Genomic DNA, 25,490 nt, shown 5'->3' with positions numbered 1-25,490 from the left:
GGAGGACATAAAAAGCTAAAAATTCTGAAGGAACCATCTCCCCTAGTATGCTATTTAAGATGCATGGCTCTTGTTCATCATAATACACATTAGAAAAGTACCAGTCTTCTCCATATGGATATTTTTGTGGGTCATAGATCTTGGGAACATTTTTAACATTTAATTTTGTCCCACTGGTATAAAGTTTTACTTTTCTGTACTTCTAATCATTTTTTTCTTTGTAAATACAATTTACTTACTTTCTGAGAAAGACACCTTTAAACTTACTTTGCCGTTTCTAACTTTACTAAATTTTAAAATTGTAGTTAGTTATGTAACATTGAAGTTTACCGTATCATCAAAGCTGGCAATATAGGCCCAATGCCCAGGAAATGGCTCGTGGTTGGCATGAGCACCCGGAATTGATGGAAGAGTAGGTATCATGACTGACTGTAAAGGAATGAGGATTTCACTAAATGTTGGTTCTTCTACCAGCTTTTTAAGCATTTTAAAATGAGTGCTCATACTTAATGTAGAACTACTTCCATCCACCTGGGGGAAAAAAAAACAGTACGTTTTAATTACTCTGTGTTTACCTTGAATTGTAGAATGCTTAATTTCAACCAAAACAAAAATTCCATTTCTACAGTATTTTAATCACAATGGTTAAGCAGTCAGTGGTTTTCTAAAAATTTTTTATACATCTCATTTTACCTACTCTGTATTCTTTCACTGCATCAGTAATAGTACCTATACCACAGGGCTGTTTAATGACTAAAGGAGATAATAAAGGAGATAATAGAGGCATATAGTCTATTATCCCCTATTACAAAATCCAAAAAGTTGTGTAAATCAAACCTTTTATTCAGTACTAAATCTCATTTGGCAGCAAAATGATACCTGAACTTCTCACTTAGAACAAAGATTAGTATGTTTTACTGCAGAAACAGTTATGTAACCGATTATGGGACATTTTAACAGAATAACTGCAGTAGGGATACTCAATATTAAGTACATACACTGCATTACCTTTAAAAATGTGAAAAATTCTGAATTCCTAAATGTAGCTGGCTACAAAAATTTCAGATAAAGAACTGAAAACTTATACATGTGTAGCATTTAGAAAAGTGCCAGTGCATAGTAAATGTTTACCATTATCATAACACTGTCTTTGATAATGCCAAGTACATCAAAGGTCAAATAGGACTAATGCAGATAGCAAAAACATATTTTTCTTTCAAGGTGTTTATTGATGAAGGGAAGGTGAGACATAGAATAGTCTGTATTTTCTTATCTATAAAGAGCGAATAGACTGAATATGTATGTAAAGTGAAATCTAGCTATTTACTTATAAAGAGTCTCTCTCTCCCTCCTTATAACTATCCTCATTCCCTACTTTTACCTTTTCTAGGTATTCTTTAGGGTACTTTTCCAATTCCTTGGGTAAAAGAGTGGGTTACCCCTTAAGCATGTTCATTACAGAAATATACTGAAAAAAGTAGTCATTAAACTAGATGATAATCATCTCCTTTCTTCCCTATGATTCTATCAACTCCTCAAGGCAGCAGAACATGTCTTATTTATCTTTGTTTCAGCATAGTGCCTGTTCCCTCAGAGGCAATGAAATAAATGTGTACTGAAAGAATGAAATGAAATGAAAATCAAAACTCCAATCTTCTTTCCTCTCATATCTGTAGGTTAACATGTAAGTTTTGAAACTTTAAAGATATGACACAAAATAATAACAGAGATAACTATGAGTATTTTACATATTTATATTTTTAGAGCCTATTTCATATCCTTCTACTTAAATTATTTCTAATAGATATGGATAATTTACTCTCTGAATAATCTACATTAAAAAGAGCTTTTAGAAATTTTTGAGTATATCTGAGAGAGGGACAGGTTAGAAAATTTAAAAACAGCTTTATTGAGGTTAAGTACACAATCTGATGAATTTTGATGTATGTGTACACTCATTTATTAGAATTTTCACTTAACTAATCAAATGAAAGACAACCAGCTAAAATCATACAGAAGTTTTGTATAAATTATCCAGTACTGGTCTATACGTAGTGAGATTTATGATCATACCGGTTTATTGCACAATTCTAGAAGCTTATCTGTTAGGCGAGTTGCATCTCCAACAAACTTTTCTAAGGATTTTTTCATATGAATAGCTTTATTTAGGATTTCCTTGCATCTGTTCACACGCATGGGATAAGAAGACTGTCATAAAAAAAATTAAATGTAGTTTTATAAAAGATTTTTAAAAAATAACAAAATTTTGACACAAATCAACTTAAAAAGTATTCATGATGATGATGAGAATTTATACTATTCAAATTTCCTGGTAATCAATTCGGCAATGCTTTCAACAGCCATAAAAATGCTGTTATCTTATGAATTCCATTCTTAGAATTTATCCTGGTAGAATAATCAGAAATGAGAATACAGATGTGTCTAGATGTATTACAAGAGTAAAACTATGGAAAACCAACAGTTAAATAAATTACAGAAAATAAATTACTATAGAATTTTATATAATTATTAAAACTGCGTCTTCAAAGAATATTGAATTCATACGAACATGCTTATGGTAACAATTGTAGGTGAAAAATATCAAATTCTCTATCTCTATAATCCAAATTTAGCATTAAAATATGCATAGAAAATATACATACAAAAATACGGAAGAATATTAATGGTAGAATTAGTGAATTTTAGTTTTCCTTTTTAGATCTCTGTGTATTTTCCAAATTCTCCAAAATATTTATAATTAAATATATTTGCCACCTTATAAATGCTTATTAATAATGCAATAAAGCTTTTCTATTATTAAAAGTTTAGGTACTTCAGATAAAACACTTCGAAAAAAGTAGGCTACCATTTTTATACCATGCACTAAAGTTTATTAGACTTCACAGAGAAACAGGATGCTGAATTCTTTGACCTTAACGTACCTGTCCTTTCATTTGATATGGTACATATTCCTGAACTTTAAAATGACATATAATGCTTTACTTTCTCTTTTTTCAAGTATTTAAAATCAATGTTTTACTACTAATCTAAGAAAGAAACAATGGAACTTACATCTTCATATTAACATTAAATAATCAATGCCATATAAAATGGAAAATGACACTGTAGTGACTATTACATTACCTTTGACACAGCTGTCATCATCCACATTGCTTGTTGAGGATAGGCCAGAAACACTTTGGCTATAATTTCCATCAAGACAACAAAAACTTCATCGTGAGAATGACAAATTCGGGAGATCAACTGTGAAAAAGCAGTCAAAAACTGATACGGTGCTAAGTGATTTGTGTGCTCTGTAATAACCTTGTTTATTTTAGCTAAATCATTTCTCATTTGTACACGATCAGAACGGCCAGCTGGAAAAAAACAAAGTTAAAAAAACAGTGAAGAAAAAACAGTTAAAATATTCAGGGTCACTGAAAAACTCAAGGGCAATTAATTTTCACTAGAAACACAGAACAAGCCACAGTTCATTATAATTTTTAGGATAACTTATTTGGTTTAAACTAGTTCCTCTCAATATGTGTTGGGTTGTTGAATGAATGAGAAGATTCTCATTTGCAGGCTGTGAACTGCAACAACTAAGTCCATGCGTTTAGTCCATGGACTAACAACTAAGTCCACGCATTTCCTCTTTTCTTAACTTTAGTTTCTTACACTTACATGCAATCTTAATTATCAAATTTATTTCTAGCTTTTTGTAAGTTAGATTGCCAAGCCAAATGTGACTTTATGCTAAAGTTAAAATTCTTATCCCTTGAAATTTTTACATAAAAAAATTATACCTTTTTCCCATTCATATGCCTTAGCACCAAAATCAAGCCATAGTGATAACATTCGTGGCATTGACTGATATATGAATTGGTTCCCATATTGTAGAGATCTGCAATTTTACAGAAAAAAAACGTTATTAACACAGTGCTCTTTTTTTACATTATGTAGATTAAAATGTAAAGACTTAAACTACCACTTGAATTTTGCATAGCCTTCTGACAAAAATTATGTTGTCAGTATTTCTTCTTAGTAGAGGTTATCTTCGACTCCCTTATCTCTTTTTGTTACTATATTCTTCACTAAGCTCCACATTGCCTATGCCAAGAAGAATGAATGGAATGTCATTATTACTTCTTAGGAAATAATATGTGAAAATATAAACAGTAGGCATGAGACAATACACTATTTGATTATAATACAATGATATATATAAAATCAAGTTATATTTCACCTGTTATCTAGTCTAAGAGATAAGCTCTTCCTACAAGTCTAATGTCAAAATGATTTTCATATGTATTTCTTAGCAGAATGGGCAGGAAGGAGACATTCCATTGGTAATTAATTATAACCACTAAATATATTACATTAAGAGTCTTCTAAAATTCTAGGGAGGGAGACTCAGAAGCTGAGGGTCTGGAATGGGAAGGGCACTTAATTTTCATTGTATAATACTGGCACTGCTGAATTAAAAAAAAATGTACACACACACACACATACACACACACTACTTTTTCCACTAATAAAGTTTAGTTTTTAAAAGGAAGAAAGAATGATATAAAGAAAAAACATATCTTATCTAAGGTTAAAGACTGAATCAGTGGTGAAACAGAAAACGTCCTGAACACATTAAGATCTGTGATAAAAGAGGCACTCTGACATATTTAATCAGCACACATACAGTTCTCACACTTACCTGCCAAAATGAAGAACTATATACCGAATGAGATCACCCTGCTTTTCCATCTTGTTATCTGTGACCATGGGCATCAATTTGTCATAGTACTTGGCAAGATAAAAATGCCCATCTTCCCACTCTGGCAGGAACAAGGTCACATCCTGTAAAAGAGAATACCAGATGTTCACATAAGAAACCCCCAAACTATGCTGGGAAATAAAGTACGAATAGATGATTAGGGATCAAAAGTATGAGACCCACATGGAGGCAGAGCAAAGTCAAAGGAACAATGATTCTTTGATTTGGATAAAGAATAGCTGTTTTCTTAAAAAGGTTTTCTTAGGATAGCTGGTTGGTTCTGGTGGGTTGTCCACTGGCCAACATGAGATAGTGTCAGAATAATCAGCTATTTAGGAAAAGAAAACTCCATTTACATGGCCACTTTATATGATATATCAAAATAATTTCCAGATGGATTAAAGTGTTTTATGAATGTGTGCATATATATTTTTTTATTAAAAAAAATCTCAGTGAAAGGAGAATATCAAAGCCCTGAGGAGGACAGGGTTTAAAAGCATAAAAATATGGCTAAAAAAAAAAAAAAAAATTACATCTTATTTTTCTCCAAGATCTGTCACAGATAATTGCCCTCCCTCTCAACTTCATAATCCGGTTTCTAAGAATTCACGTCACACACTCCTCAAACTGTTTCTTCACGGTTTCAGTCTTCAGTATTCCACTAAAGCAGATCCTTAAATCTAAAAGATCCTTTCCAATTCTGGTCTCATTTGAACTCTCTTCAGCATCTGTTTCTGTTATCCTCACCATTTCCTCTTGGAAACACTTTCTCCCTTGACTTCTGTGAGGCCACAATCTTCCAAGTTTTTTCCAACCTTTCTGGTCACTCTTACTTTGTCCCCTATTATCATTTCATTTCCCTTTTCCTGCCTTGTGTATTTATTTTAAAATAACATTATTTGAAATGTGATGGAAAATACATAGGATGGGTGACTACAAAAAAACAAAACAAAACAAAAAAACCTTTTAAATGAAGTTCCACTCTTAATTCAAGCAAGTTTGAGAACATAGTTTGAACCAGGAACCTTAAATCTTGAGTTTACCTTGAATCTATTCTTAAAAATTTATAGATGGCAACCTGCCTGTGGATAGAGGAGAGAATGACATGACTAGATGTATGGAACAAATGCTGGATTCATATGCCCAACCAGCCACAGGGACGAGGCTGCCAGTGTCCCTTCCCCATGTAGTCACTGAAGCAAAGAGAATGAAGGAAATATACAAAAATTTTCAGGCTTAAAAAATTTCAGGATTAGAAAATGCTTGGGCTTCTCTCTCTGCCCCTACCCTACTTGTGCTCTCCCACCTCTTGTTCTCACAATAAATAAATAAACTTAAAAAAAAAAAAATGCTCTTCCAACTAAGCCAGCCATGTGCCCCCCCAATCCTATAGGTTTTGATAGGTTGTATTTTTATTATCATTTAGTTTATTATTATAGATAATTTTTAAATTTCCACTGCAATTTCTTCTTTGATTCATGGGTTATTGGGAAGTAGCTCTCTCATAATACCACCAATGTAAAGCTTAACACTTAGTAAGGAAGGTATACATTGTGTTTGTTCAAAAAATTGCAGGATGCAATGTGATTACCTTTAGGAGGGTGAAAGGGTGGGTCATAGAGTACTAATAATATTCTACTTCTTGACCTGGGTGATGGTTTCTTGAGTGTATTTGCTTCATGATAATTCTTCTTATGCTATCTACACTACTAAAAAGTCACAAAGTTTCCTGGGTATTTTTATACATGTGTTTTTCCATATAGACTTTGAAATCATTTTATCCATTTGCAAAAACAAAAAAAGACTGAACTCTTAATGAAACTGCATTATACATATACTTGCCTTATATTTTTTCATAACTGCATTGCTTTCAAAGTTAGCTGTTTCTTCCATAAATCGGCCCACTAGCAGCATAGCTCGACCATGGATTAACATGTTCTTACTCTCGGTTGGGGTTTTATTTTCAGGAAAACATAATTCAACACCCTTCTGAAGAACAATTAGTGCCTGGTGAACATCACCCTAAAAGGAAAAAGGAAACAATAAGCCTTTTAATTTAAAAACATATTTCTGTTTTTGAAAAACAAAACTGTTAGCATTTAAAGACCATTAAGTATGTTTTATGTATAAATCTTTGTAATTTCATGTTCATGTCTCATTTCCCTCCTGTGAAAGTAAAATCCTAAAAAGGAAGCATTGCTTCAAATCACATAGAGCTCAAATTCATTCATTAATTCACTCATTCATTCTTACAGTCAATCAAAGTACAAGAAACTGAACACATATGTAGATGACTAGGGATAAACACGAATAAATCAAAATCTCTGGCTTAAAAAAGTTCATAGTCAAGTGAAGAAATAGACTATATAAAATAGCAACACGATGTGAAGTTCTATTAACAGAGGAATATATATGGGTATAATTAAGGACAGAGAAGGGACGCTTCTAAATCTACATGAAGGTACAGGAAAATGGAGGAGAGCAACAGTCAGGAAAGGTTACCAAATGAAGATAATTTAAATTAGGTCTTAAATAATAAATAGCAATTTTCTTGAAATGTATTCAGTGAAGGACATTCTTGGTAGAAGGAGGAATAAAAATTTTACTGGAAAAGGTAAGTAATCTGGTTTTACCTGACGCCTAAAGGGTCTATGAGATAGTGACAGGTGAAGCTGAAGAGGGAGAGTGGAACTCGATCAGGAAAAGCCTTGTGTACTTTCTAGGGGTCAGACTTCATAATAAATGTATGAAGAATACTTCAGAAGATTTATCAGAGGAGCTACATGATTCAATGTGCATTTTAGAAAGATCACAGACTGCAGTAATGGGCACAGAGGAATAGGCAAATTAAAAAAAAGGCTATTAATATTATTAGAGGCTGTAAATGTTAAAAGGCATGCATGAAAGCAACAGAGATAAACAAGACGGAGACGATTCAAAAGATGTTTCTTTTTTAACTTTCAAATATACAATATGGTATTATTAACTATAGTCACCACCATGCTGTACATTACACCCCCATGACTTTTCTATTTTATAACTGGAAGTATGTATCAAAATATCAAAAGATGGGGTGCCTGAGTGGCTCAGTCAGTTAAGCATCTGACTTTGGTTCGGGTTATGATCTCACGGTTTGTGAGTTTGAGCCCCACATCAGGCTTTCTGCTGTCAGCACAGAACCTGCTTCAGAGCTTCTGTCTCCCTCTCTCTCTGCCCCTCCCCCAACTCACACACACTGTGAGTTTTCATTTATTTATCTCAAACATAAATAAACATTAAAAAAAAATTCAGGGTGCCTGGGTGGCTCAGTCAGTTGAGCGTCCGACTTTAGCTCAGGTCATGATCTCATGAGCCCCACATCAGGCTCTGTGCTGACAGCTCGGAGCCTGGAGCCTGCTTTGGATTCTGTGACTCCCTCTCCCTCTGCCCCTCCCCTGCTTGTTCTCTCTCTCTCTCTCTCTCTCTCTCTCTCTCTCTCTCTCAAAAACAAAAACATTAAAATTTTTTTTAAAAATCCAAAGTGGGGTACTTGGCTGGCTCAGTTGGTAGAGCATGCAACTCTTGATTTCAGGGTCATGAATTCAAGCCCCATGTCTACAGGTAGAGTCTACTTAAAAAAAAAAATCAAAAGATGTTTCTAAGGTAGATTTAATCTCCAATTGTATGTGGAAAATGAAGGAGAGGAAGAAGTTCAAGATGATGCCCAGATTTCTGTCTTAGATGAGAGGATTCAATAGAGTCTATGTAGAAAAATAGAGAATATAGGAGAAGCAGTTATTGACTGGTAGATGATGAATTGCATTTTGAACACAGTGAATTTAAGGCATTACAATACAGACTAGCACTAGCTCAGAAAATGATCAGGTAATGACAAATACAGGCTGAGTCATTACTTTCGCCTCCACAATAACAGATGGCATCAGCTATAGCTGCTAAATGTCAATTTTCAGAACATGCTATGCTTACTACTAATTCTAGACTGGTGGCAAGCATAAGGAAATATATAAATAACAGCCATTTAAATCTGTGGCATAACCTTTGCAAGTAGTTCAGATACTCAAAAAGCTTCTTTCTCATTACCATTGCTTTTATCTGGGGATTGCTGGGCACTTTTGTTCTTATGCTAAACCCTTCCTGATAGGCTAGATTAGAAATTAATCTTGAGTGAAAATGGCAAGTCTACCCAGAACTAATTATCTGCCAAGGATATAAGTAGGGAACAGTATTATTTTCATTTAACAAATAAGTTTTTGAGTGCCTACTGCACATACTCTGTCTATATATAGAGAGGGTAAAAACAAAGTAAAAATTGGCTGCTTCCCTCAAGAAAAAAAAGGAGGGCAGATGAAAACAAAGAACTGCACTTTCAGCTTGAATGGAAAGCCATTTGGGGACTTCAGGAAAGAAAAATGGTTTCTTCTAGATTATGGTAGAATGATGAAGAAAGGCGACAGGAAAAGAGTCTGAATTGGGATTAAGGATCATCTCTTAGGCCTTGGTAAGACATACATAATCTACAACATCATATATATGATGATATCATATATACACACACACACACACACACACACACATGCTGACGTTCCCTTGGCCATACCTTGGACCATAGCCACTTTGCTCTTTCCACATACAGTTCAGCAAGTCGTGATTCTCCAGCATTTAGGAGAGCATTGTAGGCTGTTTGGTGGTGACCAGCCTTCCTAGCTACTCTGGCACTCTGTAGCCAGCATCCTCCAACCATTTCATTATAATCTGGTCTAAATGAGTATGACAAAAACAGACGGAAAGAGAATTTTTAAGTATATTCAACAATTTAAAAATATCTCTTAACACGGAACCTTGTTAATATACTATTTCAAAGAAATCAAAGAAATTTGATTTGTTAAAAAACTAATTTTAATTTTCCCAGGGTGGTCAATTTTTGTCAATTACAAGTCTATGAAAACTTTAATACTAACTTTTATCTGTACCTCTGCCAGATATGTTTTGGACATTAAAAAAAAAACAAGATACAGTACATACAAAAGTAATTCTTAAGTACTAGGTTCATTTCAACTATACAGATTTTGACTATACAATTGATAACAGAAAAACACAGATTCAGAGAGAAAATCAAGAAAGATAAATACTCCCAAAGGATATGCAAGTATAATAACAAATTCATGATAACTGACATAAAAAAAAAAGTGTCAAACACCTTTTGTTGAGGCTTAACAAAGCTCTCCGGAGAGCCAGGATGGGCTCCTTGGCTCTGTAGGAATTCTGGGTCATTTCTAGTCGAGCTACCCAGTTTAGAGAATCTTCTTGAGAGGTATCACCTGGAGACTGTTGAAAAAGTGGTTTGATGCTATGCTCCAATTCACACAACATGTGCAATCTGAAGACAGATAGAGCCTATATTAAAATGTTATCATATTCAGCTCCTTAATGTCATACACAAAGCATGTACTTAAATTAGCCATGAAGAATCTAAAATGTACAGTTTTCTTTGGAAGAACTTTAATTTTATATATTCTTGGTATATAAACAGTAACATTTTTATCTTTTTAAATTAGGTATTAAACACCAATTATGTTGATTTAAATGTTTAGTGCTTTGCTATGGTCCCTGATTTCCTGTTAAGTAAATTGGAGAAGGGTATATAAAACTAAATTCAAGTATATGAAAATCAAATTTTATTGCCTATATGAAGATAAAAGAAAATACAGATCCATTATGAATCAACATAAATATTTGCATATGCCTGACATAGCTGACAGTAAATAACTGTGAAATGAATACAATTTTAATTTTTTCTAAGAATGATAGAAACCCTCATGACACATTCACAGAAGTTTTTTTCCATATATAATATGCAGTGTCTATGACTCAGTGCTCGAGGATGCAGATGAGTAGCTACAGAACAGAATCTCAGTGGTGCAATCTATGGTTTCATTAAATGGTTTCCAAATGGGCTGATACAAATTATAGCAAATTCTTTTAACTGAAAACAAAAAAAAAAGTTCTTAACTTATCTTTTCAATGATAACATGTATTATTTTTCTCAGGTGAACTAACAGACCTGAAATGTTTTCCATCATTTTCTTCCTTACCTCTAAAAGTTAATTTTCCTTCCTCATAGTGTAAGGCCTACATTTTGGGGGAGAGAAATGTCAAATGTATTTCTAAGTGAGAAGAAGAGGAAACTAACAAGTACTGAGCACCAAAGTGCCAGGCACAGTAAATGTCTAGACAATATGACATTACAACAGGACAAATATGTTTTTCTTATTTTTAGAAATCTCGTAATTGCTTTTCCAATGAAAAGGATATACATTAGAATATTAAAAAAAAAAATTATAGGGTGAGGGGTGCCTGGCTGGCTCAGGTGGTAAAGCATGTGACTCTTGATCTCAGGGCCATGAGTTCAAGCTCCATGTTGGGCACAGAGATTACTTAAAAAAAAAAAAAAAAAAATCAAACCAAAACCAACCAAAACAAAAAAACTATAGGGTGACCATAAGATAAAGGAGTGAAAGAGCCATTGTATGTAGATACACATGATACCAAACATACCATCAGTTATTTACTAATCAAAACATTCCAAATCTATCAAAAGACACTTACAAACCAGGAATATAAAATGGACCCTCCCCCACAAATACCTCACAATATATTCATATCCTCGTTGATAAGAGCCTCTTTCAAAGCTTGCAGCTGAAAGAGGTACAATTTGTTCTGCTCTCACTAGTTTCAGTGTGTCATAAAAAGCTGTGACATCTCTTTTTTTGGCTGATAATAATAGCTGTCCCAGTCTGACACTCCATGTTGTAGATTTCCCATCTGAAAAATAAATGTAGAGTCAAGGAATGCCATGGGGCCCCAAAACAAGGTTTACTTCATGTGTAAAATGGTCAGCAGAAATACTGAACAGATGGTTTCATTCTACTTTGAACAAGAAGGCAATTATAAAACAAGCTGAAAGATTATAGATGGTACTCAGCTACTTAAGTCTGAATATTTATAGTGTATTAAAACTGCTTATACTTTAAGAAGTAATTTTACCTGCTGCCAAATAGTTTTCCACCAAATCCCACTGTGACAATTTCCAAGCTGCTTCCACTCTGTATGTGTTTAATTCATCTGTCCATTCAGACCTATTAAAAGAAGCCAGTATCAACTAAACTTTATTTAAAGTGGCATTTAGAGATTTTTTCATTGTTTTACTCTATTTATTCTATTTACTGTATTTGTATTGTGTTGTACTTTGTACTTAAATACAAAATGATAATCTCTGCTCAAAAAAAACCCCTTGATTTTTAATGTTTCCATTCCCCTAAAAAACATTTTTGCAATAATTACTTCTTGTTCTTTTTTTCAAGTATATTTATTTATTTTGAGAGGAAGAGAGAGAAAGTTGGGAAGAGCAGAGAGAGAGAGAGAGAGAGAGAGAGAGAGAGAGAATCTCAAGCAGACTCTGCACTGTCAGAACTCTTTCAGTGCAGAGCCCGCTGTGGGGCTCAAACTCACAAACTGTGAGATCATGACCTGACCCGAAATCAAGAGTTGGATGCTAAATGGACTGAGCCACCCAGGCGCCCCTCAATAACTACTTCTAAAGGGGCAATTTAAAAATGCCATTGACCAACAAATTAAATTGCGCCATATATTAGAACAGAATTAATGCCTGGATAATTACAAAGTGCAGTTTTAAGATTAGCTGTGTGCTTAACTTGAACAAAGGGCAGGGAGGAAAAAGAGCCAACTGAACATATACACATTCAGAGGTAAGCAATTCTAAGAACTTGGGATTTTGAATTAAGTTTAAGGCAAAAATAGAGGAGCTTGTGGGTACTAGGTCAGGAGCAGCTCAGGGTGCATAAGGTCACTCAATAAAAGGGCTTAAGAAAGTTACAAATGACGTGTCAATGGCATAACAAAGGATATGAAATAAGCTACTTAAATTATATATCTATTCTTAAACTATTTTGAGTTACTTTAAAATTTGGATTTGTAGAGGTGCCTGGGTGGCTTGGTCAGTTAAGTGTCTGACTCTTGATTTCAGCTCAGACTCATGATCTCACAGTTCATGAGTTCAAGCCCTGTGTCAGGCTCTGTGCTCACAGCACAGAGCCTACCTGGGATTCTCCCCCTCTCTCTCAAAATAAATAACATTTAAAAAAAATTTGGATTTGTAAAACAAGTATGATATAGGTAATTATTTTTTCTAAACATTCTACTTATATGACACTAAGATAGATAATGATATTTTGGATCATAACTATATAGAAGCTAGACTTTCCCAATATTTCCTCTTTAATAATGTTTATTTATTTTTGAGAAAAAGAGAGACAGAGTGTGAGTGGGTGAGGGGCAGAGAGAGACACAGAATCCAAAGCAAGCTCCAGGCTCTGAGCTGTCAGCTTAACCAACTGAGCCACCCAGGCACCCCCATATTTCCTCTTTATTTATCATACCATTTGAATATCTGATATATGCTAGACCCTGCACTGAGCACATTTTTCCATTTAATTATCTAACAACACAGAAAGGCACACATATTCTCATAGTATAAATAAGGTAACAGAATCAGAGAGGTTAGGATCAATGCCATAAAAAGCCCTCCTTGCTCTTTCTGTAGTAAAAATACATTTAAAAAATGTAAAACAGTGATTTTTTTATTAAAAAAAATCTAAAATAGCAGTATAAATATGGAACATCCTCTAATTTCTAAATACAAACTCCACCAAAAACAATTTAGAACAAGGCTAAAAGAAATACAATAGAATGTAGTTTGGGGCACCTTGCTGGCTCAGTCAGTAGAGCATGTGACTCCCAATCTCAGGGTCATGAATTTGAGCACCACGTTGGGCATAGAAGTTACTTAAAAATAATATTAAAAAAAAGAAATGTAGTTTTCAAAAAGTCCAGTTGTAAATAACTTTACAAGCTTATCACCAGATGCTAAAATATCAAAATTTTAAGATCAAAATCTGAGTAGAATTAGCAGGATTTGCTATCTAGAGGGGATGTGTCATACCAAGTATTATACCAAGAAGTACCAAAAGGTAATGAGGACCAGGCTGTGAGAACTTATCCCGATAAATAGGTTCACTAAAAAGAGTAATTGTGTAGGTCAAGTACATTCAATAATTTTGGAGGAATATTTGTTTAAATGCAAATATTCTTGGGGAGCCTGGGTGGCTCCATCAGTTGAGCATCTGACTCTTGATCTCCACTCAGGTTCATGGGCCCTGCATTGGACTCTGTACTAGCAATATGGAGCCTGCTTGGGATTCTCTCTCTCTGCTCCTCCCCTTATTACACATACACTCTCTAAATAAATAAATAAAACTTTTTAAAAAAATGCAAATATTCTCCCCAAAGAAAACACATCCTCTCTATGACCACTTGCTCCAATATGATAGAGCAATCTTTTTTTTTCTTCCAAATTTTTATTTAAATTCTAGTTAGATGGGGCGCCTGGGTGGCTCAGTTGGTTAGGGGTTCAACTTCAACTCAGGTCATGGTATCATGGTTCTGTGGGTTCGAGCCTTGTTCGGGCTCTGTGCTGACAGCTCAGAGCCTGGAGCCTGCTTCGGATTCTGTGTCTCCCTCTCTCTCTGCCCTTACCCTGATTGAGCTCTGTCTCTCAAAAATAAATAAACATTAAAATAAATAAATTCTAGTTAGTTAACATATAGGGCAATATTGGTTTCAGGAGTAGAATTCAGTGATTCAACAGTTACATACAATACCCACTGTTCATCATAACAAGGGCCTTCCTTAATACCCATCACACATCTAGCCCATCCCCCACCCCTTCCCTCTATCAACTCTGTTTGTTGTCTATATATGATAGATCAGAAGCCTCTATGTATCCCACATCCAAAGAGAAGAGGAGTCTAACTCTACAGCATGTGTAATAACGAACCTTGACACCTAGGTTTGAGCCATGACGAACCTTCCCAAATTACTTTACTTGTCAAGTCTTTCAACTAATTTAGAGAAACATCTAAAACATACAACCATTCTTTATCTGCTTCTGCAAAGTTTCTTCCCTTGTTTCATAAATTTCATTACTGTGAAACCATCTGATTAACAGTGAACTTCTCTGCTCTCAAACATTATAGACTTGAAGTCTTTGCAAATTACAATTGGGAATTTATAGAAACTATACTTAGCAGAACTGCTTTGACAGTCCTAACTAAAAATAGTGGCCTGTGTGCTCTCTGATCAACTAAGATACCAACCCTTTTGATCAGATCTCACTGCCCAGAATAGTCAGTTGGCATCTGGCAAATACATCAAGAAATAAGTACTTTAGCTCTCCAAACAATGCAGCTTCGAGAGCAGCACAAACCTCCAGTTACTCCCCAGACCAGAAGAACTATGCAGCCTTAATCTTTGTCACACATACATACTACTTTTTTGCATCATTTTCTTGCTATAACAAACCCACTTTCTTTAGGAACGGAAGGCAGCTTTCATTTTTATCAATCCTTTACGGAAAAAACACAGACAGTCTAGAGTGGTTTTCTGTAAACCAGTCACAAAATTTCCTCTTCCCCAACACAGAAAATAACTGGTGCTAATAATGTAGACAGAGCTTAGATACTTTTTGGATATGTTTGTATGAGCCTCACCAATAGCAGGTGAGCTCTACAAGGTTTCTGTCTTAAAGCAAATATAATTCAAGGAGGACTCTTGGGACAGAAGATAAGCTGTTAAGACACATGAAAAAAATGCTCAACATAACTCATCATCATGAGGGAAATACAAATCAAAGCCACAATGAGATACCACCTCACACCTGTCAGAATAGCTAGTTAACAACTCCGGCAACAATAGATGTTGGCAAGGATGTGGAGAAAGAGGATCCCTTTTACACTGCTGGTGGGAATGCAAACTGGTGCAGCCACTCTGGAAAACAGTATGGAGGTCCCTCAAAAAATTAAAAATATAACTACCCTACAACCCAGCAATTGCACTACTAGGTATTTATCCAAGAGATACAGAAGTGCTGATTTGAAGGGGCACATGCACCCCAATGTTTATACCAGCACTAGCACAAGAGCCAAAGTATGGAAAGAGCCCAAATGTCCATCAACTGCTGAATGGATAAAGAAGATGTGGTATACACACACACACACACACACACACACACACACACACACACACACACACAACGGAGTATTACTCAGCAGTCAAAAAGAATGAAATCCTGCTATTTGCCACAACATGAATGGAACTAGAATGTATTATGCTAAGCAAAATTAGAGAATGACAAGTATCATGATTTCACTCATATGTGGAATTTAAGACACAAAACAGATGAACATAAGGGAAGGGAAGCAAAAATAAGATAAAAACAGAGAGGGAGACAAAACATAAGAGACTCCTAAATACAGAGAACAAACTGAGGGTTGCTGGAGGGGTGCTGGGTGGGGGATGGGCTAAATGGATGAGGGGCATTAAGGAGGACACTTGTTGTAATGAGCAATGGGTACTATACGTAAGTGATAAATCACTAAATTCTACTCCTGAAACCATTACTACACTATATGTTAACTAGCTTGGGTCTAAATTAAAAAAAAAATATATATATATATGTATATATATATATATATAAATATATATATACATATATATATTTAAATATATTTAAATATATATATATGTATATATAAAATAAATAAAGACATTTGGTACCAAAAAAAAGGTAAGCTGTTAAGTGCCAAATCAGCTTACGACAAAGTAGAAAAAAAAAGTTTTTGTTGCCTATCTCCAGCACCATGAAAACATAAGATTTCATTTCTCTGCTAAATGTTATGTCAACTCAATTCACTGATTAAAATTTTTTGATTCAGATACAATAACAAAAGAAAATCAATTTTAAAAATTTTTTAATGTTTACTTATTTTTGAGAGATAGAGACAGTGCGAGTGGAGGAGGGGCAGAGACAGAGAGGGAGACACAGAATCTGAAACAGGCTCCAGGCTCTGAGCCGTCAGCACAGAGCCCAATGCGGGGCTTAAACTTGGGAACGGCGAGATCATGACCTAGGCTGAAGTCAGATGCTTAACCGACTGAGCCACCCAGAAGCCCCCGTTCTTTTTTTTTAAGATTTATTTTTGAAAGAGAATGAGCGTGCCTGCACAAGGGAGGGAGGGACAGAGAGAAAGGGTGACTGAAGATCCAAAGTGGGCTCTGCTTGAAACCAGAGAGCCCAACTCGGGGCCCAAACCCACAAACCACGAGATCATGACCTGAGCCAAAGGTGGAAGCTTAACTGACTGAGCCACTGAGGTATCCCAAAATACAATCATTCTTTAAAAAAAATATTACCTGTGGGGTGCCTGGGTGACTTATTCGGTTAAGCATCCAACTCTAGATTTCGGCTCAGGTCATGATTATGGGTTCAAGTCCCACAACATGCTCTGCACTGACAGCGTGAAACCTGCTTGGAGTCTATCTCCCTCCCTTTCTTGACCCTCCCCACTACTCTTTCTCTCAAAATAAATAAACTTAAAAAAAATAAAAAAATAAAAATTACCTGTTAGCATGCACTCCATTCACCTGAGTGATTACAGTAGACAGCTGTCCAAGACCTAACATGGACTTCACTACACCATGATAATGAATAATCTAGAAATTTAAAAATATTTAAAATAGCAATAATCACTTCAAATATATCATGGAAAACAAAAACTGTTTAACTGATATTCAATAAAAAGTACTATTTGCCTCACTAAACCTACTCTTCTTAGTTCAGCAATTGATTTTCATGGTGTAATGGTAAAGCCCCCAATAATGTCCTAATATATGTGAGTATTAAAAGAATACACAGACAACCTAAAAAATTCTCACAGTGAATTTATTATTTTTTCCAGATTTGGTTTAATTTTTGGTGCAAATCAAATATAAATGTAATGAGTACTCTTTAATATTTTGTTTAAAGATTATTTACCATACTATTTCTCACACAAAAATTAAAACTCAAAGCTCATAATAACATTAAAATAGATTTAGGGCTGTAGTAACTAAAGAGTTATATAGGATTATATAATATTCTTTAAAATTGAAAACAAGATTGTGAAAAATAAGGATCCTGTATGAGCTTCTGAGAAAATGAACATGTAAAATACAACAAAAAGCAATACTGTAAGATTAGAGAGAATCTAAGCCAAGATCATAAATCAAGAATTCTAAATTCCCTTCCTGTCCCAGTAAACAGGAGATATGTTAACACACCCCCATTTTAATTATAGCTTAGTATTTCTAAGGGACCATTTCAGAAATTCATAAGGGCTGGTAGGGGGCATGTAAAATCTGAAAATGTTTCCTAGACTGTAGGGAATAATTGTTATTAAAAAATGTATGTCAAATTGATACTTTTAATTGCAAACAAAAATTGTATAAATTTTAAAGCAAATGAGCACACATTAATATAAATATACTCCTCGACACACATCATTCATTTGGGGGATTTCTAAGGTCACAGAAATTTGGCATGGGAAGAGATTTTTGAGATCCTCTAGCACATGTCTAATTCCATCAATCAGGAAACTCAAGCTCCGAGATGATTAAATATTTTCCAGACACTAGTAGAGACAGTATTGAAACAAAGGTTTCCAGAGTTCCTTGTTCAGGGCTCTTTTCATTATGTTGCCTTTCATTTATTATCTTACCTGGTCTGGTTCTAGCTGAATAGCTCTGTCATAACAAGCAGTGGCATCCCTCAGTAAGCCAATGCTTTCATGTTCAAGGATCTGTTCTTTCAGAGATGGTTCTGCCTTTCGAATTGCGCTTACTCCAGCCACTCCATCAGGTTCATGCATAGCAGCATACAATTTCTTTGTTCAACCATTAAAAAACAATCAAATAAGAGAAAAAAACACAACTGGAACTAAAATTGTAAAACCACCAGTTTATGTGAATAGAGCACATGAGAATTTTTCTCAAAGCAACAGTAAGTATTTGCTTCAAGGCAGATTTCACAGTAAAATTATAAACTTATTTACAGACATTTTATTATCTTAACACTCTTGTTCCACTTAAAATATAAATCTACATTAGTAATTGCTATTGATGAGAGTTACAAAGAACTTTAAGGTTCTGAACTCTCTTTAAATACAACTTATGATAAATTCTGTTGAATACAGTTTATAAGTGTTTGCATTTTAAAATTTATAAAATTTTTAAACAAGTATTTTAATATACTGATAGGGAGATGACTCAAATCTGAGTTCGAAGGAGATATTCAGGTTGAAGATAAAAATTTGGGAGCACTTAGCACAAAGATGTCCTTTAAAGGCAAGGGAAAAGATGGCATGCTCTAGGAAATGAATAGAAAGAAGAGAAAGGGTCAGGGTAGGAGACGGGAGTACTACTATATTACTAGGCAAAGAACTAGCAAATAAAACTGAGAAGAGAAAGCAGAATTTTTTTTTAACATTTTTTTTTAATGTTTATTTATTTTTGACAGCGCACACAAGCGAGCATGAGCGGGGGAGGGGCAGAGAGAGAGGGAGACACAGAGTCTGAAGCAGGCTCCAGGCTCTGAGCTGTCAGCACAGAGCCGGACGCAGGCTCAAATTCACGAACCGCGAGATCATCACCTGAGCGGAAGTCGAAAGCTCAACCGACTGAGCCACCCAGGCGCCCCGAGAAAACAGATTAGTTTAAAGAAACCTGGGCAATGTGATATCCCAGAAGCCATGAAATAAAAGCAAATGTCTTAATGAAAAAGGAGTGAGCAAATGATTCTGTGAAATTAAGAAAATGAGAACTAAGAAGCATTTATTGGATTTGGCAATATAGAGGACACTGATTTTCTGAGTAAGAGTAGCTATCAGTGGAATGGAGATAGAAGTCATGTTGGGATGGTCAAAAAATGAATGGAAAGTAAAGTAACTATAGGGAAGATAAACAGTTCTTTTAAAACTGGCTATGTAGAGAAACAGAGAGATGGGAAGTATCTGAAGGGGAATGTAAGACCAAGGGAATTATTAAAAATTAAGATGGGGGCGCCTGGGTGGCTCAGTCAATCATCTGATTCTCGATTTTGGCTCATGGTTGTGAGATCAAGCTCTGTCTAGGGCTGGGAGTGAAGACTGCTTAAGATTCTCTGTCTCCCTCTGTTTCTGTCCCTCCCCCTCTCTTGTAGGCGTCACTTGTAGGCATGTGAGGAAAAAAAAAATTAAGGGAAGATACCAGAGTATGTCTATATACTCGGGTTGAGGAAGATAAATTACTGATTTTAGAGAAAGCAGGAATATCTGAAGGACTGAAATAAAGAGCACAAGTAGAAGGATTGAATTTTGACAGGAAGGGATCCTTCTTCAAGAATAACAGAAGAGAAAAAAAAAACGATTATGGTGCAGAAGTCAGTGTATTTTCAAATTTGGTAGACATCTGGCTTCATCTTCTTTTCTTTTTTTTTAAGTTTATTTATTTACTTTGAGAGAGACAGAGACAGCGTGAGCAGGGGAGGGGCAGAAAGAGAAAAAGAGAGAGAGAGAATCCCAAGCAGGCTCGGCAAGGTCAGCACAGATTCTGACTCAAACTCATGAAACAGTGATATTGTGACCTAAGCTGAAACCAAGAGTCAGATGCTTAACTGACTGAGCCACCCAGGTGCCTCTGGCTTCATTTTCTTAATGACAATAAGCAAGATTACCAGTTAAGTGTAGGTGAGGAAACAGAGAAATGAGAAGATAAGAAATAATCAACTTGAAGAGCAGGAAGGTAGGCTATTAAAGAAACACAGGACTGAAGGCAGTGTTAAAGAGTACTGCTGAAATCTCAGATTATAAACTTAAAGCAAAAGTAGTTCAAAACCCACTGTGTGATTTTTCTCCAGCAATGTTCAATTGCTTAAACGCAGACACTGAGAAAGCAGATGGCTTGAGTTTATCCAGGGATGGTATTTTACAAAGTGAGTATCACACAGTGGGTGAAAAGACAAGGGAGTTAAACATCTTTGTAAGGGAATGAATTTAATAATGAAAATAGACTCAAAGCTAGACAAGGAGAAAAATAGACAGGAGGAGGCTAATATTCATCCAAATACTACAAAGTACTGGGGTACCTGGCTGGCTTAGTTGGAGGAGCATGTGACTCTTGATCTTAGGGTTTTGAGTTCAAGCCCCACGCTGGGCGTGGAGATTACTTAAAATGAATAACTTAAAAAAAAAAAAAGACTACAAGCTACTAATTTTTCAGTTTCTCACTACCTTTTGCTTTTCAACTTGAAAAAAGTCTATCAATTTTGACTTTTTCTTTTTTTTTTTTAACAGGGAGAGAGAGAGAGCATGAGCAGGGGAGAGATGCAGAGAGAGAGAATCCCAAGCTGAACATGGAGCCTGACATGGGGCTGGATCCCATTACCTTGGGCTCATGACCTGAGCCAAAATCAAGAGTCAGATGCTCAACATACTGAGCCACCCAGGTGCCCCTCATTTTGGCCTCTTTTTTAATCCCACTGCCTTTTTAGCCCCATCTGCCTTTTTTCTCCCCTTTCCCTACACAATCAAAATTTTATCACCTAAACCATTATTTCACTAGCACTGTCATGCCCAATTCCTGTTACAACCAGCACATCCCCCTTCCCACTCACCCCCAAATTCAGGCCCACATTTCTCATGAGAATAACAATGGCTTGCTTCCGTTGCATCATGGCTCTTTCAAACCCTCCCTCCATGAATGCCATAGTCATTTCTTCCATTGCACTTCCCTGGTTCAAATCACCTAAGAATTTTGGACAACTTAAAAGGTCCTCTATGTTTTATCTTTCCTCTGCCCAAATCTTTATCGTTCTTCTGCCATTCCCAAACTGACACTTTACTCTTTACCATACACCACGTTCTTTCCCAACTCCACACTTTTGCCAACTCCATATGGATGCCTCTGTTTGAAATATCTTGACCCCTTCTTTTACATATCTACCATCCATTCTTTAAGACCCAGCTTAGACAAGATCTCCAAAGAGCCTGTACTAATTCCTTGCTCACATATTTCCATCTCCCACCCCGCCCCACCCCACACATAAGTGCCTTTCCTCAGGGCACATCTAGTATTACACCAAACTGATGTTTATCTCTCCCCACTAATCCGCAAGCTTCTAAAGTGCTTATAAATATCTAGTACCTAGCACAGCATCTAAAACACTCAATAAAATGTTCAATAAAATGAATGATATAAACATAAAAGATCAGCAATATTAAACAACATTAAGTTTAATGTATTAATTTCAAACCTGTAAAAATCCAAGATGCTCCTGAATATTTTGTTTCTTTTCTGTAATAAATGATTCAAAGTGCATTACAGCTCGTGTATATGCTTTGGAGCGAAAGGAAGCTACTGCCAGAGTATCCTGAGGTATGAGGTCTAGAAAACGAGTTACACTCTGATAGTCTTCATAATCCGCAGTAGATACTAGATTATAAAAAGACAATTGAGTAAAGACTTATAACATGAAATTTTAAAAGTGTCGATTTAAATTCCTATTTATTCATTTTAAATTCAATTTCATTCACTAAATAAGTTAACAGAAATGTATTAAGAATATCATGCTTAGAATGTATCTACCAGTAGGATGATTGCTCAAAGGATTCTTGCTCCAACTCCCACCATTATTTCTTACCTTACCTTGGACAGTTATTTAACTTATTTGAGCTTCTATTTCCCCATATATATAAGGGAAATATTAGAATTGTCCTTCCTTCTTTACAATGTTGTTGTGAGGATTAAATGTAAATCTGTATTATACCATATGATTTCATTCATATGTGGAATTTAAGAAACAAAAGAAATGAGCAAAGGACAAAAAAAAAGAGAGGCAAACCACAAAACTCCTAACTATAGAGAAGAATCTGATGGTTACTAGAGAGGAGGTGAGACGGTGATGGGTGAAAGAGGTGATGAAGATTAAGGAGTGCACTTATGATGAGCACCAATGTATGGAGGTACTGTATCACTCTACTGTACACCTGAAACTAATATTACCTTGTATGTTGTAACTGGAATTTAAATAAAACTTAAAAAAACCCAAAAAACTAAACAAATGTACTAAATACTGAAAAGATACAAAGATGATACAAAAGATACAAAAATGAGTTATTTATTAATGATAATTATAAAACCACTAATAGTGTATAACAGTAGGGAAACAGCAGAATTATAGAAATAGCTTTCTTTTTAAAGTTTAGAATTGTTGGGGTGGGAGGGAGGGGAAGGTGGGTGATGGGTATTGAGGAGGGCACCTTTTGGGATGAGCACTGGGTGTTGTATGGAAACCAATTTGACAATAAATTTCATATATTGGGAAAAAAAATAAAGTTTAGAATTGTTAACAGGCTATTTTTTCCTATGTTGCCATGTATACAACAGCAACTACTTTAATGAAAATTCAAAGTAAAACACTTTAACACTTATAAATTTCTTCAAAATTTAGAGAATCAAGATGGTGAATTTAAAAGAAGTTATACGTAAAATAAGTCCTTGATTCCATCAAAATCTGTAGATCATTCAAATTATGAGAGATGTTAAAAATATTGTACTTTTGTTTTTGTTTTGGGGGGGAGGGGCAGGGGGAAAGGGGGAGGGACAGAGAGAGAGAGAGAGAGAGAGAGGGAGGGAGGGAGGGAGGGAGGGAGAGGGAGAGAGGGAGAGAGAGGGAGAGAGAGGGAGAGAGAGGGGGAGAGAGAGAGAGAGAGGGGGAGGGGGGGAGAGAGAGAGAGAGAGAGAGAGAGAGAGAGAGAGAGAGAGAGAGAGAGAGAGAGAGAATCTTAAGCAGGCTCCAAGTCCAGTACCCAGTGCTACATGGGGGCTTAATCTCATGACCACAAGATCATGACCTGAGTCAAAATCAAGAGTCGCACGCTTAACTGACTGAGCCACCCAGGGACTCCAAAGATATTGTACTTTTGAACCATTACAAATGTTATTCTTAAAAGCTAGTATTTCCCTTGCAATGTTAGTAGGAATAGTGATAAAGTTCAGACTTAGTTTTCCAGTGACATTTTCATGTGCAGAAACAGGAATGAACACGTAACTGTTAAACCAATGGAAAATAGGGGCGCCTGGGTGGCTCAGTCGGTTAAGCGTCCGACTTCAGCTCAGGTCACGATCTCGCGGTCCATGAGTTCGAGCCCCGCATCGGGCTCTGGGCTGATGGCTCAGAGCCTGGAGCCTGCTTCTGATTCTGTGTCTCCCTCTCTCTCTGCCCCTCCCCCATTCATGCTCTGTCTCTCTCTGTCTCAAAAATAAATAAACGTTAAAAAATTAAAAAAAAAAAAAAACAATGGAAAATATATTAATAACTAGCCATAGTCCTCAGAGAAACAATCCCACAGATATTTGTTTGAAAGTCCAAAAACTGTTAGAAAAATAACAAATTCTTGTGCTTAACAACAGGAATGTACGTGGTTTCCACAGGTATATGAACAAGAGGGAGATGCTCACAAACTGAGGACTGCATAAGTGAAGGTCTCTTTAAGGACTGTTGGTCAATTTTTTCAATTACCCTCAAAATGTAGGAGGTAAAACATGACATTTCTATTAAAATTGCTGAGGTATTCAGAAGTAGAATGAATCTAATTCTTCTCAGCAAATGCTTCTATCCTAGGGGTAGGTGTTATTTTTAACTCTAATGAAATTCCACCTTAGTGGGAGCTGTAATATCACAGGGAAAAAACTGCACGTTTGGTATATAGCAGGGTGTGATGTAGTAATGCGTATCAAGCATATTTGGAGAGTTCACTGAATACCAAACACTACCAGAGACAGGAAAAACAAAAAAATAAAATGAATGAAATGAATAAAAAATGGAAAACAGAAATAGGCCATAAAATGAAATTAAATCTCTCTTGAAATTTAAAACATGTGAAAAAAACTGCAAAGAGTATTTCACAAGTGAAAAAGGATAACAAACACTTTACCACATATACGTACATGTATGTATATGTGTATGTATATATATGTATGTGTATACATACACAGTACACTGAAGGGACACAGAGTAAATACACCCAATACACTGAGAAGACAGAGTAAATGGGTTAGCAGTGAGGAGTCAGTTACTAACAATATTAACATGTCATTTATTTCACAGTGTACAATATATACATTCATCATTTCATTTAATCCTCAGTCTTCTAAATGAGATAATATTAATCCTATATTATACAATGAAAAATTAGGCACGTGTCTTTCTAAGGAAGTGAGAGTAGAATTTAAAGAGGTTTTCTGACTATAAATTCTCTTTTTCTCAGTGAAAAGGCTACCTTAGGATGAAAAAAGGTGTACAAGAAAACACAGGTCTTTAAAAAGCTAATGCTTAAATTAAAGAACTGATACAGGAAGGAGTTAATTGGTTAATAATTAAGTGAATAAAATAAACACATGTTATGACTCACCTATTGAGTCTACCTTATCTCTGTTTGATTTGCTTTGTGGAAATTTCTCTGCATTCAGTGCCTGAAATTTGTGTCTTGCCCATTGTGTGAGATGGTCAAGCATGGAGAACACAGTCTGTGTACTGAGTTGACACAGATCAGATGCACTGTCTTGGGTATTTATGGTATGCTGATCATCATGCTTTAGAACTGCCATAATTTCTGCATAAACCTAAGAAGAACTCATTTTATGGTTAATAATAGGCCTATATACTATCATTTTACTACTATCTAACTTATAAGACAAAGTACTCTAAGGCAACTGTAAGTCAGTATTGGTAATT

General features: G+C 35.4%; 1 protein-coding gene across 1 annotated transcript in view; it reads right to left on the bottom strand.

Moving 5' to 3' along the window:
- Nucleotides 1–25,490, bottom strand: part of ATR (ATR serine/threonine kinase) — a 99,565-nt gene that overhangs the window by 18,351 nt on the left and 55,724 nt on the right. The window contains exons 27-40 of the mRNA XM_042999215.1: nt 25,168–25,378; nt 22,008–22,186; nt 18,439–18,603; nt 17,304–17,395; nt 11,813–11,904; nt 11,413–11,590; nt 9,966–10,145; nt 9,366–9,525; nt 6,611–6,790; nt 4,709–4,851; nt 3,807–3,904; nt 3,145–3,377; nt 2,074–2,208; nt 331–531 (exon numbers count right to left, since the gene is read on the bottom strand). Of these exons, the coding sequence (XP_042855149.1) occupies nt 331–531; nt 2,074–2,208; nt 3,145–3,377; nt 3,807–3,904; nt 4,709–4,851; nt 6,611–6,790; nt 9,366–9,525; nt 9,966–10,145; nt 11,413–11,590; nt 11,813–11,904; nt 17,304–17,395; nt 18,439–18,603; nt 22,008–22,186; nt 25,168–25,378 (2,247 nt within the window). The remainder of the gene's footprint in view (nt 1–330; nt 532–2,073; nt 2,209–3,144; nt 3,378–3,806; nt 3,905–4,708; nt 4,852–6,610; nt 6,791–9,365; nt 9,526–9,965; nt 10,146–11,412; nt 11,591–11,812; nt 11,905–17,303; nt 17,396–18,438; nt 18,604–22,007; nt 22,187–25,167; nt 25,379–25,490) is intronic.

Source organism: Panthera tigris, chromosome C2 (genome assembly GCF_018350195.1).
Source record: "Panthera tigris isolate Pti1 chromosome C2, P.tigris_Pti1_mat1.1, whole genome shotgun sequence".
Classification (NCBI taxonomy): domain Eukaryota; kingdom Metazoa; phylum Chordata; class Mammalia; order Carnivora; family Felidae; genus Panthera; species Panthera tigris.
This window is presented reverse-complemented; position numbering and strand designations above follow the sequence as displayed.